Source organism: Panicum hallii, chromosome 7 (assembly GCF_002211085.1).
Source record: "Panicum hallii strain FIL2 chromosome 7, PHallii_v3.1, whole genome shotgun sequence".
Classification (NCBI taxonomy): Eukaryota; Viridiplantae; Streptophyta; class Magnoliopsida; order Poales; family Poaceae; genus Panicum; species Panicum hallii.
The window spans coordinates 34,037,495-34,055,727 of record NC_038048.1 but is presented as its reverse complement, the minus strand read 5'-3'; the positions used below and the strand labels follow the sequence as shown (position 1 = coordinate 34,055,727).

The 18,233-nt window shown below is 54.5% G+C and overlaps 2 protein-coding genes across 2 annotated transcripts; both read right to left on the bottom strand.

Annotated features, from left to right (window-relative positions):
• Nucleotides 1-824: 824 nt before the first annotated feature.
• Nucleotides 825-2,700, bottom strand: LOC112899998 (cytochrome P450 77A4-like). Its single transcript, XM_025968693.1, has one exon. The coding sequence runs from the start codon at nt 2,683-2,685 to the stop codon at nt 1,117-1,119; it is 1,569 nt and encodes a 522-aa protein (XP_025824478.1). The 5' UTR covers nt 2,686-2,700; the 3' UTR covers nt 825-1,116.
• Nucleotides 2,701-12,335: 9,635 nt separating this feature from the next.
• Nucleotides 12,336-14,224, bottom strand: LOC112899056. The gene has a single exon (XM_025967385.1). The coding sequence runs from the start codon at nt 13,674-13,676 to the stop codon at nt 12,639-12,641; it is 1,038 nt and encodes a 345-aa protein (XP_025823170.1). The 5' UTR covers nt 13,677-14,224; the 3' UTR covers nt 12,336-12,638.
• Between the last annotated feature and the right edge of the window lie 4,009 nt (nt 14,225-18,233).

Sequence of the window (18,233 nt, the reverse complement as noted above, 5' to 3'; positions counted from 1 at the left end):
AGCCGACAAGCAGCAGGTTGAAGGCTTGAAGCAACCACATATACATATATATATGCATCGTAGTACATACAACTGGAAGGTCGTCGACAACTGCAGTGGATTTGTGGCTTGTTTTTGATAACAGGTACTAGATGAATGAGGCAGTTCAGCAGTTGGTAAGCTAGGAAGAAGAGAGGAAAGAGGCCATCTGACCAACACAACACTGCTTTTAACACATGCATGTAGTTCTGCTGATGTGTGCATCTCCGTGGGGGTTACTGCATTGGTTGCTCGTTCATGTGGCCGGGTTGCTCGTGTAAGGTTCAGTTAAGTTAACTGAAAATGGATGAATTGGTACGTGGTCAACTTTTTTAAGAACCTCCTTAGATGAGAAAACGAATCGCAGTGAACTGTATCCCCTCCATTCAATACACTGTAACCTAGTTCGGGCATTCGGTCTCTCCCCACAACCACCACTATCAGCTCTGTCGTTCCCATGTTTGTTTGGAACCCACCACACTTCTCCCGTCCTTGATTCCTTCCCCGTCTCCGACGGCTTGGATGCAATTGGGTCTACTGCTTTTTGCCAAGATTAGCACTGCCCCATTGTCCTAAGGCAATCATTAATTGCTGCGTAGACGTCTGCTCCAATGCATTGACTTGAATTACGCGAGTAACTGGCTATGAACTGGTTGAAACGAGCAGCTGAAAGTACACGTCGCAAAAATGGATATGAGCCATGTATCGTCACCATGGTCAGCTGACGCGTGTACTTTGGAAATACAGGGGATAAAAAGGGTTCATTCTTATACATAGTGAAATGCTACTATACTACTACTTCCTATAAACCCACACATGCAAACGTGTAGCATTTTTTATGTATGCTACACCACACACACACACACACACATGGAGGCGTTCCCAACTCACACTACTAGTACGCTGGTAGGAGAGAGCACCTATAGCTAGCAAGTTACACATACGCCACGTTGCCTACGCGTCCTGATCGGAAATCAAGGCAGCATGCAGCCCACGGCCCACGGCCATGCATGCATGTCCACTAGCTGCGCGTGCACACGTACGAACGACGACGTCGTGCGTGCCGCCACGCTAGCTGACGACGGCATGCGGATCCGATCAGAAGGAGAGGCTCCGGGGCCTGACCGCGGCGAGCAGCGGCCGGTCCATCACCACCGTGAACTCCACCTTGTCCTTGAAGTCCGGCGGCGGCTGCGACGGGTGCGCGCGCCACTCGAACGCCTGCACCATCCGCGCCACCATCAGCGCGATGTGCGTCGTGCCCATGGCCAGCCCGGGGCAGATCCTCCGCCCCGCGCCGAACGGGATCATCCGGATCCCCGCCGACCCCGTCATGTCCGCCGCCTCGCCGCCGGACAGGAACCGCTCCGGGTCGAACTCCGCCGGCCGGTCCCACAGCTTCGGGTCCTCGGAGATGGTCGGCAGGAAGATGTCCAGGTTCGCGTCCGCGGGCACGTCGTACCCGGCGAGCTTGCACCCGGGCCGGGCGGCGGCGTGGGTGAGCGAGAAGTACGTGGGCGGGTGCTTCCGGAGGAGCTCCTTCACGAAGGCCTGGAGGTACGGCATGGCGTCGGTGTCCTTGTCGTCGACCGGCCGCGCGTCGCCGACCTGCCGCGCGATCTCCTCGTGGAGCCGGGCCTGGATGGACGGGTTGTCCACGATGCGCGCCATGCCCCACTCGATCGCGGTGGCCGTGGTGTCGGTCCCGCCGTTGATGAGCTCCGCGCAGAGCGTCACCAGCTCGTCGTCGGTGGGCGCGGCGTCGCGGCCCTCGACGCGGAGGTCGAGCAGGGAGTCGAGGTACGAGAAGGGCGCGGCGACGTCGGGGTCGGGCGGGGACGAGGCGCGGAGGATGGCGCGGCGCCTGTTGATGAGCGGGAGCAGGGTGTCGACCTGCTCGCGGCGGACGGCGAGGGCGCGGCGCTGGTGCCGCCAGAAGAAGGGGCGGAGGAACGGGAGGTAGTCGTCCATGCGCACGCCGACGGCGAGCAGCACGCGCTTCATGACGGCGTCGATGCGCACGATGTGCTCCTCCTGGAGGTCCAGCAGGCCGAAGGTCATGTCCAGCAGGATGCAGAAGACCGCGAAGCGCGCGTTCCGGAGCACCCAGACGGACGCGCCGTCGGGGGACGCCGCGGCCTCTGCGCGCATCCGCGCCACGAACCGGTCCATGGCGCGCATCCTCGCGTGCCGGAACTCCCGGAGCCGCGACGTGCTCAGCATCCCGGACACCATGTTCCGGCGCAGCGACCGCCACTCGGGCCCGTACACTGCGGAGTTGACGGTGAACTTGTTGGAGGAGAAGATGTTGCGCGTCGTGTTCTCCCGGGGCCGGCTCGCGAACTCCTGACCCTTCTCGACGAGCGCCTCGTGCGCGAGCTCCGCGCTGCTGATGATCACGAGCGTGCGCTCCCCCATGCGCAGCGTCAGGATCGGCCCGTACTCCCGACGCAGGTCGCGGATATAGTGGATGAAGAGCTTCCCGGAGAAGGCCACCTGGAAGAGGTTCCCGACGACGGGCCACCCGGGTGGGCCGGGGGGCAGCCGCAGGCCCCGGTACCGCCTGTTGTACCTCGCCACGGCCACGGCGACGGCGAGCGCGGCGGTCGCCACCGCCGCCGTGAAGGCGAGCTGCAGGACCGAGAGCGACGAGGCCGCTTCCTCCATCGCGGCGTGAAGCTGGCCGGCGGTGGTGGCGCGGCTCGTCGGCTGTTGCATGGACACGGACGTGGGGGTAAATGCGAGGCCGGCCCCGACGAGGTGTGGTCGATCGAGCACGAGTTGGTTGGAGAAGCCACGGCCGCCCACTAGCTAGATATAGCGCTCCGGTGGCGCGGGGCGGAGTAAATGGGAGGTGGAAAATGTGGTTGGGGCGGGCATTCAATGGCGATCGCCGGCGCAGCTCACCGTCACCGACCACGCTCTAGCTACTCGAGGTGCTGCACCCTTTTGGCCCGGCCCGGCCGGTCCATCCAAGGAGCGAGGTAAACGCTAAGCTAGCTGCTCTGGTTTCCTGCTCACGGTGTACCAGGGGTGCGGGCAGCAGGCCCTGCCTTTTGTTTTACAATCTGCTTGTGCCAGTTGCGTCGATCGACAACCATGGCATGGCACGCACGAATGGCCGAAAGGGGTGTTGCTTGTCGAGAAGAACATCGCAATATGATTTCTCTTTCAAAGGGACCTGCTGCATATTTTAGGTGTATGGAATTTAACAGTTTTCCGGTAACAAGTTGCAATATGAAAAAAAAACAACCTTTAAAACTAAAGAACAATGAATGCAACATTATGTTTGATATTGGATTCATCTTCAACATCGGGACACATCTATAATGTTAGAGAACGTCGTCTATACAACATCAGAGAACAAGAACTGCAACACGGAATACATGACCTAAACAATCTGAAGTCTCAGACACCTAAAGTATAGGAGGTGTGTTTGGAAAAACAAAACATTGTGACTCAGTTCTGTAGATTACTAAGTCGCCCACCCTGAAAATTTGATGTGAAATTCGGAAAAACTACAACAGCCGCTGGCAACCAATGAACCTTACTTCTTGTTCCTACAGTGGTGCACTAATTAGTATATTCCGAGGTTCTAGACTTGAAAGCAGGGCCATCAACATCAACGATCCCTAGTTTTTCAGAAGAAAGGTAGGTGTCAAGCGAAATTCCGAAAAGCTGATGAACGCAAGACTTTGATACATGTGAAACTTCGAGGTCTATTTGTCAATCAAAGCGAGGTAGCTCCCGCATCTCCTTCAGATGCACATTTAACTAATTTTTGCACGCACGTTGTAAGAGTATAATGGCCGCAGGGAAGAGGTCTACTTTCATGCTTTCTACCTTGCGTCCATATCTACATCGGTCGCTAGTTTTCTTTGATACAGCACTCACGTCCTAAACAGTAGTAGTTCCACCCGATATGGAGATGAGATTAACCACAATGTTTTACAAGGAGGATGAAGCGAAGAAATTCGATTGATTTACTCGAAACAATTTTAGTTAAGTGCCAGTTACCAATCTTCTTAGTAAGAAGAACATCTTGTAGTTATTAATATGTAAGTGTCATCTAGCAATTTTACGAGTACGCATTTGTTTGTGAGGCTAAAAGATTCTAGCTCCAAAATGTTGGTATCTTTTCCGGGAGACCAAACCGACTTATGATCAGCCTTCTTGAAACCATCATATCACTATATTCTCAAATTTTTCTAACAAGTAATATGTGCATAGTAAGAAACGTCTAAGCTGCATACGAGGCAATGAAATTGAAAGATAGAGCATAGAAGCAGATGGATATATGATTTTAAACTTTCGCCGTTCGGGTTTTCATTCTTAACCATCTCTGGAGAGGGGTAGGTACCACGTGAATCCGAGAGCTGCCCTCCACATCTGGCTGTTGGTGGTTTGGAGAGTGGTAGGATCCACCGGAGCTCTCCAATCCCCGGGGAAGAAGAGGGAGATGGATGGGGATGGCCCTTCACCACCTCGTTCCCATTCTCCTTCCGGATGTTGCCAGTCTGTGTAGAGGCGCAGTATGCGGCATCGATCCACTCCCCTCTTGGTGCCGTCCATTTTGCTACTAATGGCGGAGCACAGCCAGCCGACGCGGCCTGTTCTGCCATCTTGGCCTCTGCATCAGGAACGGCGACTGCGATTCGGATTCGGTCAGCGGCGCCGGGAGAACTGGGGGGAATGCTCGGCTCCGACTGCCAGCCGCGGTTACTCTCCTGCCCGCTGCCTTGTGCGCGCGGCAGCAGCCGAGGACAAGAGAGTCGGACGCAGCTGGCCGGTGGCGACTGGCACGCCGGCGGGGCAGTCGCCGCTTCGCTCGCTATTGGCCCCGAACTCGGCTCATTAATCCGCCGTACTCAGCCACCCAGTGAGGCGACGCGGGTACCGGGAGTCACGTACAGTCTCACAGTACCGGTAGGACTCCCGATTGTTCGAAGCTGGCACTGGCAGAGCTTCGCTCTGATTAGGCGACGCGGCGAGAGGCGGAGCATGGACGGACGGGGGTGGATGCCGATGGGGACGTGCGGCAGACCTGTAGTGGAACAGTACCAGCCGGCGGGCTCCATATTGCTTGTCTCGTTGTTACCTCCCGCTGGCTGGCTGGCTGGTGCTGGCCCGGTGAGACGGAAGCGGTTCTAGAAGCCGGCCAGCGGCAGGCCCGGACGGGCAGAGCGGGGCCGGGTCCGAGCGTCCCCGGCGTCCGTGGGGGCATGGACCCGGGACGGTGCCGTCGCCGTCGTCGTCCGTGTCCGCGCGCGCCGATCCCTACGGAGCGGACCGGCGCCAGCGGCCGGGGGTTCGCTGCTCCGCGCGCGACCCGGCGCGTCATAAGTAGGGCTCGATCGTGTGCATACAGTGCACGCACACATCACCGGGCCGCGCGCGCGGCGAGGTGGAGCGCTCGGCCGGCGCCGTTTCGGCGTCGCTCTCTCGATCCGTTAATCTGCTGCCAAACCTTGGCCTGCTGCATCGTAATGATCTCCTTGTGTGCTACAGTGCTCTATCACAGGTAGGGCGCGGGTGGTCAACGCAGGGGATGATCACGCGATTCCGTCGCCCCGGTACGGCGGCACTGCTGCTCCAACGGAGAAAGCGGCGATGTGCCGCTGGCCCCGAACAAGGTCGTAATGGCGCGACGCCGTACGCGGGGCGCAGGGCATTCAACGATGCGTGGATGGCCTCACCCGGGATGGCGCCAAGACGGAACGGCTTTGTTTGCTCATCCTGGCACACACCCATGATCATTGCAATTGTACAGGCCGGAGGGTCTGGACCGGCCTCGTTTTGGCAGGCAACCGTGGGGGGGATTGCGTACTCCGTAGGCCGTAGAGTAGCTAGCAGCAGAACCGCCGGCGGGCGTCGCTGGACGGCTGGTCCTGGTGAGCGGCTCAGCCGCAACCGGCTGGCTGCGTCGCGCGGCCCATCTCAGCTCGAGGCCCAGGACTTTCAGGCCGCGGGTAACGAAGGCCTTTTGGGCCGCGCGCGCAACAACACATGATGGTACGTTTATAAAAAGATAATTGCCCTTCCGGGCTGCAGCCCATGAAAATCCTACTTGGCGAGCATGACACTTCCGCTTCCGCGTTCCGCCTCGTTTGGGACACGGATCCTCCGCAGCACCTGCTGCTGCACTTGAGCCACTGACGTGTGGATCTAGGTCCACGTGTAAGTGACTCAATTATAGAGAGGAGTACGTCAGAGGATCCATTTCCGTCGTTTGCGGCAGATATTAGAAAATGCCAACGCACGTGTCTCAATACACAATAGTGAACTATGCTCCGCCGAAAGACGATACACAGGCTCGTGCTGTCAGTTCTGCTGCCTAGCTAATGCCATGCAGACAGAGTCGATGCTGTTGGCGACAGTTGACATCGTGCTCACTGGCTTTATTCGGTAATTTTGTAGATTGCAGCTGGCTTGCACACTCAACTACACTCTGAACCCTTGCGCCTCCTTTCAAAAGTGACTTGGACTGAAACTCTGAAAGTGATTAGCTTACTTGTGGGACTCTGCTCCTGTGGTGTGAATCTGCCGTAGCTGTCGCTGTTCATCGCCCTTGCAAACCTCTGTACTACAGAGGATGCGTGCTCCGGTCGTGCTGGCTCTGCTTCGTGTCATGATGCCTGAGCAGCCGTCAGGATGCGGCTTTGCTCTGGCGACCTACCGCGTCGTCTCCGGGGTCGTGCTGATCACGCGCTGGAGCATATATGCCTCGGCGCCTTTTTAGCATTCCGGCGTGCGAGCCGTGCTGAGCTCTAGATTACTTGCGTCGGAACACCGGATGCCGCACGTGGCATCACGAAGGCTTCCTCCTTAACGTACCTGAACTACAGCTTCGCCGTGCGCATGCGTTTGCGGTTGCAGACTTGCAGTTCATGCTGCATAAAAGCTGCATGCTTTAATCTCCACAAAACCTGCATGCAGTTGCTCCAATGTTCTAGTAATGGTGATGCTCAAACCAGGGACGCCTTTCTGCAGCTGCAGTTGCCATGGGCGAAACCTAAAGGCTGCGTGCCACGGATGGCTACTTCTCACTGAACCGAACATACCTGACAGAAAGGTAGCATGGAGCATGTAACATTGCAAAGCAGGTAGTATTGCGTAAAGATTTTGTCCGTGGCTTTGGATTGGTTAGTAAATTGCTTGGGAAAGCTGCCACAAACAGGAAAGGCCAGCAAGAGGGGAGAATAGTAGCTCAGTAGCTGTTCTGATCTACGAGGCCCATGGGTAGCTCAGTAGCTGTTCTGATCTACGAGGCCCATGGATAGCCTTCCAAGTCTGTCTGCACTTGGCAAGCACCTCACAAATCATGCAGTGACTCGAAAGCCATGAATTTTACTGCTATATTACACCTTTGCGAAAAGATCTCTTTGGTTCATACTAGGCAAATATGTCCGTGCCTTACTACGAATAAAGATTGCATAAGTATTGCATACGTGCATTAATTTGTAGAGGTTTACGTGATCGAGTTGTGGATGAAGGACTGGTCCGACTCGCATACAGGATGGACCAAGGTCCACATGTCTATGATAGAAGTTGGACCAAAACAAAATTAAGATGGAAACGTTACATGGTTTAGAAATAGGTAAACATACTAAAATTGCTATCGTTTGTCACACTAAATTACCAAACTTGCCTAAGATTAAGGGGGTGTTTAGTTTGGAGGGGCTTATTATAAACCCCACCAATAAACCTCTAATAAGCATTTTTTTTATTCAAACATGAGAGTTTATAGGTGAGGCTTATGCCCATAAGTCTCATAAATTCATAGCCCCTCCAAGGGATGCTTATGGAGCTTATTTTTTATAGGCCCCATCAAAACATCTTATTTTTCCTCCCACTGCTCTTGTCTCCCTCACCTACCCCGCACTCCGCACACTCGCGCTCGCAGCCTCTCCACCCCTCACGCTCGTAGATCCTCCGCCGTTGCCGCCGCGGTCCGTCCGCTGGTCGCGCGTGATCCCACGTCCCCCTTCCCCCGGTGGCCCTTGTCGCCGCGCTCCGGCCACCGCCGCGCGCACCTGTCCCTGCGCGCCGCCGAAAAGCTCCCTCGCCGCCGCAGTCCCTATGATTAGTATGTACTATAAAACTTACATGAATAAAACACTATATAGGGTTGCCACTGAAACAGGAATGGACTGGGTTGAGAGAACTCTTGCCAATAGAACCTCTTCTACAACATGTTTAGGATGAGTAGACCATTATTTGATAGATTGCATAATTTGTTGGTGGGATCTTATGGATTGAAGTCTACAAGAAAAATGACATCTGTAGAGACTCTAGCATTGTTCTTGTGGATAGTTGGTGCACTTCAATCAGTTAGACAAGCCGATAATCATTTTGTGAGATCAATGGAGACGGTGAGCAGAAAATTTAACCATGTCTTAAAGATATTACTAGGCCTAAGGATCCTATATTTAATACTATGCATTAAAGATTACAACAACCTCGATTTGCTCCCTACTTCAATAATATCATTGGAGCAATAGATGGGACACGTATAAAAGTTGTTGTCCCACTAATAAAGGTGGTTCAATATATGGGGAGATATGGATACACCATGTCAGAATGTGATGGGTATTTGTTACTTCGATTTGAGGTTTACTTTTGTTGTTGCGGGATGACCTAGATCACTACGTGATATGAGAGTGTTCATTGATGCTAAAAACAAATACGGTTCTACATCCACCTCCAGGTACAATACTAATTCTGTTAATTGTTTGTTTTACTTCTTTGTTTAACCATATTTTACTTATTGATGATGATTTGATTTTTAGAGAAGTTCTACCTGGTGGACTCCGGATATCCAAACCGACCGGGGTATCTATCACCATACAAGTGTACCAAGTATCATCTCCCCGATTATAAAAATGAATCAATGCCAAGAGGTAATAAAGAGATGTTTCATCATGCTCATTCTTCCCTTAGAAATATCATCGAGCGGTCCTTTGGGATTTTAAAGATGAAGTGGAGAATATTGTTGAATGTACCTAATTATCCAAAAAAAAGCAAAGCAAAATTATTGTAGCATGCATGGTATTGCATAATTTCATTAGAGATAGTACTCTTGCGGATAGGGACTTTAAGTTGGTTGATGAAGATGAAAATTTTATTCCTATGACCGAAGCCTCCACGCATGATGGTGATGAAATACTCCAAGAAGATATAAACATGAATTCACTCCGTGATAAAATAGCTAATGGGTTGTTTAGTAGACGATAAATATAATGGATTTCCTTGTTTGTGTGTGATTTTTACTGTGTAATTGCCGTACTGAACAATGTATATTTGTATAAATATTTGTGTAAAAATTTGTGTGAAATTTGTGTAAAATTGGGCCTGCCCAGCGAGCTGCATGCAGCAGCAGAGCACTCGGCTCTGCATGCAGGCGCCAGGCAGATTGGTCGCGCGCGCAGGAAGGGCATGGCGATGGGAGGGGAAGAAAAAATAGAGGGGGAGGAAAAAAGCATTAATAAGGGGTAGAAAGGTCGTTAACAACTACAGAAGCATTTTATAAGCTCCTACAACCAAATACCACTTTAGACTCATAATAAACTCCTCCATGTGAGGGGCTTACCCTCCAAACCAAACACCCCCTAATTCATCAAAGGTAATGACTACTCTATAGGCGGCCGTATTTTATTCGTCCGTACACACAGCCGCACAGATGGCGGGGGGCTGCGAGCGCGCAGACACAGTTCCATTCACCATATGATGGGGCCTACATTTGCTTTCCTATCCGTCTTCCTTGCTCCTCCCGTTCACACCCAACTCCTGCATCCATTTTACCCCTCGCTTCCGTGAACTCTGGTTTCAAATCCATCGCGACCGGAGTGTTCCGATGGCTAGCCGCGAGATAAATGTTGATGAGGTCTTCTCCCTTGACGACTCCTCTTCCTCCTCCCCTCTCTCTTCCTCCCCCCTCCCTTACCATCTCTCTCTCAGTCTCCCAGATCGAGGCATAGCCGCAGCGCGAGGGGCCGCGGCGGCAGCGTGCGGCACGAGTGGCCACGGCAACGGCGTGCGGTGTGGAGCCACGGCAGCGGCGGGGTGCAGAGTCGTGGCGACGGCGGCGCGCGTAGCCGCAGCAACAGAGGAGCGCGACCGCGCGGTAGTAGTTCATCATGTACATCGGCCCGATGCACTCCGCGTCGTTCGCCCCTTCTGGCAAGCCGGCCGCGGCGTAGTCGAGGGGGAAGTCAATGAGCTGAACCAGCAGCCCGGACTGCTGGGGCAGACTCGACAGTCTGGCGCACCTTCGAGGTCATCTACGTGGGGCCAACGATGGTGCAGAGCGCACCGTGGGTAGCCAGCAGCAACACGGTGTCGACGGCCTGGATTAGGTGGCCACGCTCGTTAAGCGGGATGAACATGAAGTGGGCCGCGGCCTTCATGCTGTCGGCGCCATCGTCCGCGTCTCCCTGGCCGGGGATCACTGCTTCTTGTCCTCAGCTACTCATCCTGATGGCGTTGCCGATCGAGGCCAATCCGCTAGCTAAAGGGTAGGCATGCTGCGGTGGCGGCATGTGGGCGGCGGCACGAGGGCGTGCCACAGCAGCGTGCAGGAGGACAGCGGTAGCGTTATGAATTAGAGATTTACAGTTCGGCTATTGCATTGAGACGGAAATTAACAGCATTTTGCTATGTTCAGAGTTGAGCCTATGCATTTTTATTTTTAGGCAACTTATGCTAAATCAACTAGCATTTTGGTAAAACTTATAAGCATTTTAATTGGATTGGTTATGTCTTTTTTCAGTCACATATAGGCATTTTACTGTTGGGTCTCGATAAAACTATTCTACAGAGGCAATAATATTGGTTCCCACTGAGCAATAATCTTATTCTATTTAGGCATAACAATACAGTTGATTAAGCAATTTTGTTAGCATCTCAAAATTCATTTTTTAGTATTTATGTTGTTTTAAGCAGTTTCGGTGAATCAAGTACGAGGTGGTAGGATATTGCTTGTACATTTATTCTAAATTGCTTCAAAGTTTATTATGATATGCTTTCAACTTTCAAAAAAGTGCTTTTGGAACTGTATCAGAAAATATCATCAAAACATATTGAAGTGAGATCTTGTTTTGATCTTCCTGTTGGGGGCAACGCAACGGTGCGGTGCAATCGGATTTTAATTCTGATGCTCGGCTATAAAATTACAGTTTTCTTAAATCTGAGATTGATTTTGCATGCGTCGACGTTATTTTTTTATCCTTATCCTGTTCTGGTAATGCATGTTCCCATATAAGTTGTGCTTCGCCAGAGAGAAAAGTGCAACGGGTTGTAGCTTTTGCCAAAAAAGGAAAGAGCAGGTCACATTGTGTTTTGACTTTCCTAAAATGGGTTGGCCGTAGTGGAAAGCTAAATTACGGCTGGCCGTAATTTAGCTAAATCATTCATTAAATTCTTGACCAAAGTTTAAAATAATCTTGCCACACTTTTATGAGTGACTAACAAATGGGATCGAGGTTGACGTAATGAAATCTAGCCACAATTATGGCTAGAACCAAACAAATACCTAAACTGGTCAAATCTTACTAAGCTTAGGTGTAGCAAATTATGGCAAGCTATAGCTTCAGACCAAACATCCCCAGTTCCCCACCCTGTCCCGATTAATTTGCCAGAAATCAGAAAATCGGAATTTTATCTCGTACCATTTCAGCCCAACAGGCCTAGAGAAAAGCATGCCCAGCCCAGTGCACTGGTTCTGGTTGGAACCTTGGTGCAGTCTACAGAGTTCAGATGAGGACTTCTTTTAACTGTTTGATTGAATCGGCACCTGGCGACAACAAAGAAACGCGTGGCGATTTTTGTCTTTTGTTTTATGATGAAACGCCAGCAGCCGTGGCAATCCTGAATTGAGAAGCAGTCCGTGTAGTGAGGCGCATTTCTTAAAGTAGAGATAATGTGGTGAAGGTTGTATGGCAATGGCACGCGCGAGCTGATCGACCAACCATAAGTTTTGCTGTTACAAAATGGGCAATCAACATCTACCACGATGGCTATGGATGTGGGCAGTTTCCTCAAGAAAATGACCACAATTGTGCGGCACCAGAGAGAAAAGTCAGAAAGCGTTTTCATCGCTATCTCCACACCCCATTAGCAAGACCCTCCTTTCTGAATGGAAACAGGTTCATGCTGTTTCCTGAAGCTTTCCATGTTTGCAAGTGCCTACATGGGCTCGAAACACACTGCTATTGAGCTGATCCAACGCCTCCACACACCGGGTGCCGTTCTGCAGGCATGCTATTCTAAGAGTCTAACAACGGCCTCCCTGGCATGCTAGTTAAGATCAAACTGCCTCATGAAAGAAGGTAAAAAAGATCCAATCTTCAGTTTATTTCTGACAAATCACTTGCAGAACACTGTTACAGTCATGTCGTGTGGAAATCAGGACAGCGACGCAGCAAACTGAAACGAGAGCACCTCTTTCCGTATGTCAGCCTCTCTCCTATCCTACCATTCACAATCACACACCCTTGTCACCCATCGGATTAATCAACAAGTGGTCAACCGGCAGCACGCCGATCCTAATCCATTCTTCCGAGCACACAAACCAAGAAGAAGTGAAAAAATGGCGATGGAAAGTCTCTAACGGCATGTACAGGTTAAGTGCTCTTGGAAAAGCCCCTGAAGCCTTGGATCAGCAGGCAGAACCCCTGCCCCGATGCCCCTCCGCCTCCGGGCTTCTGCCGCCGGCCGCTCGCCGGAGCCGGCGGCTTCTCCAGCTCCTCGCTGGCGTCGGCGTCGGCGTCGGCGTCCTCCGTCCACAGCCTTGTCTCCGACGCGCCGCGCGCCTGGAACGTGAACACAGCGCAGGAGGTGGCGTTGGAGGAGGAGGACGCGTGGGGCGGCTCGGCGCCGGCGTGGAATAGCCAGCCGTGCAGGTCCCACGTCATGTCCACCGGCGCGCCGCCGTCGAGGAAGATGGTGTGGCTGCCGCGGAAGTTCCACCGCAACCTACGGAGCTGCACCACCTTGCGGCCGTCCACGGTGACCCAGGCCTCGGCGTCGCCGTCCAGCACCACGACGACGATCTCGTGCTCCGCGCCGGCCTCCAAGAACCGGGCTTTCGTGGACCAGCAGCCGCACCCGACGAACCGCTCCCGGCGCCGCGCCATCCGGGAGCCGGCGATCGGTATCCCGCCGTGCAGCCGCTCGACGTACCCGCGGCTGAGGTCGCCCAGCAGGAGCACGAACTCGGCGTCCGCCACGACGGCGACGTAGAACCCGGAGGCCGGCTCGGGCCCGGCCCCGGCGGCGGCGTACCGCGCCGCGGCGTAGTCCCAGAAGACGCCCACCACGCAGCTGCCCGCCGTGAACGTCCCGCTCCCCTTCTTCTTGTGCAGGTGGCGCGGCGCGGCGGCGGCGGCGCGGTGGCGCGGGGCGGCGGCGGCCTCGTGGACGGCGACGGAGAGCGCGGGCCCGTCGGGCGCCCGCGACCACGTGACCTCGAGGAGCAGCTCCTTGCCGGACGCCGAGAGCCGGGACCGGTACACGGTGGTGACCGCGCTGACCGCCGCCGCCCTCCCTCCGCCTCCCCCGCCGGGTCCCGGGGCGCCCGCCGCCGCATTGGCGGCGCCGGAGCAGGCGACGTCGGAGATCCGCACGGCGTGCTCGCTGAAGCACGACACCAGGTCCTTCATGAAAGCCTCGACCGATCCTCTTCTCCCCTGTCCTCTTCTTGGACGGATTTCCTCTTGCAGGCGGAGTTCTTCGGGCGCCCGCCACTCACCACCGGGGCAGGGGGGCGTGCTGGGACGGCTTTGCGGACAGCAACGGCTGCTCCGGCATTATGCTGAACCGGTGATGGCGACGGGCATTAGAGAGAGAGAGAGAGAGAGAGAGAAGGAGGAGGAGGAGGAGGAGAAGAAAGCGCGAGTGGCTCGGTAATCGCAGGAGGAAGGTATCTCTTGATCGAGAAGCCGGCCAGGCGATAGGCCGGGGCTTGCAAGGTAGGTATAATCTCCCCCGGTCCCGTCCCGTCCCGTCCCCGACCCCATGGGACTCTTCCGTTACCACTGTGCGCGCCACCACGGCGAACTGTCTCTTCCCCGCCGTGCCCCTTTAATTCCCTCCGTTTCTAGTCACCGGTGGCCGGTGGGGCTGGACTGGACTGGACTGGAGCACAAATTCCTCCGGCGCGCCCACCCACCCGAGGCGAGTCTCGTTTTCGCCTCCCAAGGCGGCGGCTGCTAAAACTATGGCGCGCCCGCCCTTTCCCTTGCGCGCTTTGTTGTTGCCCGCTGTGACCTGCCGGCGGCAACGGTGGTGGAAACTGTAAAACGCATCCCGTTCTTTCTCTGCGGCGCTTTACGGAAGGGATGCCCCCACTGAAACTTCCCAAACGGAACGGGCGGCGGCACCTGCGGCCACAAAAGGAAGCTCCCGTGGAGCTTCAGTGCTCCCCGTTGTTTCTCTCTCTCTACAGCTCCAGGGACGTGTAGAGAGTACTCCTGGGACGTGTAAAGAGAGAGAGATCTGTAGAGAGAGAGAGAGTAGGGTACAGATCTCTCTCTCTCTCTCTCTAGGCCGAGGTAGTCTGGGCCACGTACGGGGGGCACTGAATGAGTGGAAGAGAGCAATCACGCCGCGACAGCACGAGATGGTACCGCACCGCTCGTGGGAGCCGTCCGATCAGAAGGCGACCTCTCGGATCTCCCCCCCTGGGCCGTGATCCGTAGTTGTCTAGTAGTACTACTAATTAAGGGCTGCAGGGCAGTAAACGAATGCGTTTGCGTTGCGTTAATGCCAGCATTCGCGTCCTGTGGCGGTTCACGGCGCTGTGCCGTTGCCACAGGCGCAGCGTACGTTCGCATGGAGTCCACCTTGCAGCACGCCAGATCGGAGGCCGGAGGCCGCCCCGAACGGTGAAAAGTCCAAAGCGGCCAGCCGAACGGCCGCGACCTGCACCTGCCGAACCGCCCGTCCCCCGCGCCGCCCGGCCGACACGTCTCGGCCCGCCAAACCGGCGCCAGGCCCTGTCTGCCAGCGGCTGCGCAGTCGCTGCCGATTCCCGCGCGCGCGAAGCGCGAACCCAACCCGACCTGTCCGTCCTCCTCGTCCTCGTCCGTCCCATCCGCGGCCGGCATCTCCCCCCGTCCCCCGTGCCGTGCGCCCACCCGGCACAGGGTTTTCAGCGCCGAACCTTCCGTCCCGCCGCCCCCGGCCGGGTCGCGCAGCGCATGCGCGCCCGCTTTATGGATCGGGAGCTGTGCTCTGCTGCAGCGGATCTCGTCATCCCCGTCGTCCCCCACGCCTTGTCGCGCCCCGCTCGAGATGCGTTGCCGCCCGGTAATCAAGTCGGGAGCGGCGCAGTTGCTTGTGGCCCAGGGAACAGGGGGGGCTACCATCTCCTGATCTCCAGCCGCTGTACTTTCGCCGCGCCGAGGACGCCGTCGACTTCGTGCAGGGGGGACCCGACCGGGGGCGCCAGGCTGCCAGCGCCAGGCAAACCGCCGGCGCGTCAACCGGAGCAGAAACGGCTGCGCCGCCCGCCGCGGCGCTTGATGCATGCCGCTTACGTTGCCGCCTTTTCTCCTGCGTGCAGGATACACGTACGCGCCAGCTGGGAGCGGCGCCGGTGCTGCAGAGCGTGCACGAGTGAGGGGGCTACGCTAAGCATTCCCGCACGGGAATGGCCTGGACCCGGCCTTCCGTCCCAACCGAAAAGACGCCCCCCGTCTCGGCAGTCCTCGCCGCGCTCCGGCCGGCGACCGGCGGGCCACACGTCTGGTGGTTGGCCGGCACGACCTACTTCCCCCCCTCGCCGGAGCATGAACCCTGCACGCACCGGCCTTCCCAGTCCCCTGCGCGCTCGCAGTAAACAGATACGGCGGCGACGAAACGCCCTTTGCGCCGAACCGTGTGGCCGGGGCGTTGGAGCACGCAAGATCGATGCGTCACCCAGCAGGAAATCTCTAGCAAGCTCGCGCCGTCATGCGCCATGGTTGTTTCGGAGTCCAGGTCGTTATACTTCTTGTCCTGTTCCTTGCGCGGTCGATGTGTACCGTCCATAATCATTGACTAATGACTACCCACGGTAGATTAAAAACCCTGCTCTGATTCCTTCAAAAAAGAAAAAAAAAAGCCTGCACTGCAGTACTGCACTCGCAAGCAGAAAGCGGATACATGTTCTTGTCCGCATGTGCAGATGTGCTACCACCTCAACCACCGGGGCCGGTACTGACTCTGCATACCTGCATCGTGCTACCAGTTTCCTTGTCTCTTTCTAACGGGAGGGAATTATTGGACGCGCAGCGGCACTCTTGCTGCTGGAGGAGTGCAGGGCATGTGCCGGCCCATGAGGAACCCATCGCAGGAACAGATCGTACTTATGGCAAGCGTGCCAGGAATTCAAAGAGAAACCAATGATCAGCAAGGGCGTCGTCGAAGCAGTCGTCTAGAAAATGGCAGGGAATTTACACAAGAAACTTCCTTCCTACCCATCGGCAGCGTCCAAACAACGATCCAGAAATACTAGTTTATACGCATATGTAATAAAAACTGGCAAAAAAGTATATAGCCCAGTGGTTACAGTTAGCATGTTAGATTCTGGGTTCGACTTTCCGTGGGAGTAAAGTTTTTAGAATTTAACGACGCTGTGCTTTCAGTGGTAGGCGACGTTTCCGTCAACGACGAGACACCTGTGGTGATTTTATCAATATCGAGAATTTGCCGATTCAATCTTTAAAGATGCTTACGGGAATAGAGTTTTGTTAATTGGTAGGAGACGAGATCCAAGAGGCAGGAAACAATGTCAACGTGTTCGATCAGTTAGCCAAACCGCGTGTGATTGTACATGTGTACGGCTAGCTTTGATTCCATTTTCCACGTATAAAATACTGAAACAGAGCCACCGTACGTGCTGTAGATCTCGCAGCCACTCTGCTCGTTGGAAGATCAGAGATGCCACCGTGGCAGTAGATGGCGAAACCGCAACGTTGATTTACGTAGCAGATGCCGCTGCGACAGCGAGCGCGACCGAATTGGCACTGTTATTCCCAAGCTAATAGAAAGCATTAAGTTCAAACAATATGAGAGACCAAAACAGCATAAATTTAAAAGTACAATTTGTTTAAATTAAATATATTCCATGGTATTGAGAGAAATTACAAAATATTTAAAGAAATTTATAACAATTTCGTTTTTAATTTGGACTCGTTTGGTGCCTTGGAAGTAGCGGTGCCTGCGGTGCGCGCGCCGAGCCGCGAGCTCCCTTGTTACCTTACCGGTTTGGGCTCTGCGACTTGCGCGGTGCCATGCGCGTCGAACAGGCCACTCCATCACAGGATCTTGCTGGTAGACTGGAGTGTGGTAGAAAGTGACAGAGCCGAGATGAATCATGCGACTCGGCACGGAGCAGCCCAACAGGAGCGGGCCAGCTCCCTTAAGCCGCAGTCATGAGCCCCTGGGGCCATGGAAGGCCACCACAGTGACCAAACCTAAACACGTGTGAATGGTTTCGTCGGGGCTCGCAACGTGCTGGTGACTCGAGAGATTTCGCCTGTAAAGCTCGCGGTGCGGGATGATGTCTGAGAGCACTGCTTGACTGGGTGCTTACGAGTGCCTGAGAAAGATTCCAATCATGGTGATCTCTCTCCAAGAAAGGGTTGAAAATTCAGAAGCCGAGAGGAAGCAAACACCACGTTGGGCTTACTAATAACCTGGGCCTAATCAATATCGTAGCAGTCAGGAGCTAGCCCACGAGCCCAGCCCAACGTAGCTACTACAGACGTCCCCCCCGGTTCCTCTGCGACTCTTGTGGGCCTTGCACAGTTTGCGCCACTGCCATCCGGACTTCAAACAGCCCCCTGATCCAGTTTTTTCCTCTCGTCTGAATCTGAAGCAATATCCAACATGTCATCTACGTACACTACAATCACCCTGCGATGACGTCTCGCATGCCTCGGCAACATTAGATTTTAGTGCAAACGATGTTGTCTACCAGTACATCTCTGATTTGAGGAGAGTTTCACGCTCCAAGTCTAGCCATTTTCTTTACTCTCATCTGCGCAGCTGAAAGGTTGCCTTGTGCAGTACAGCAGTAGGATTTGATGCCCCTTGCCTGGCCTCAATGGAAAAGAAGTGATTTCATTTCACTGCTTGAACCGAACCTTTGAAGTACAGCTGGAGTTCAATCATGCCCTTTTTCTGTTGATTTAGACGGAGAAAAGCATACTAAAAGTCTAATAGGATGGATG

Bases quoted from the DNA above. Each gene is read 5' to 3' on its own strand.
- LOC112899056 (XM_025967385.1), bottom strand. From the start codon at position 13,676: ATGAAGGACCTGGTGTCGTGCTTCAGCGAGCACGCCGTGCGGATCTCC.
- LOC112899998 (XM_025968693.1), bottom strand. From the start codon at position 2,685: ATGGAGGAAGCGGCCTCGTCGCTCTCGGTCCTGCAGCTCGCCTTCACG.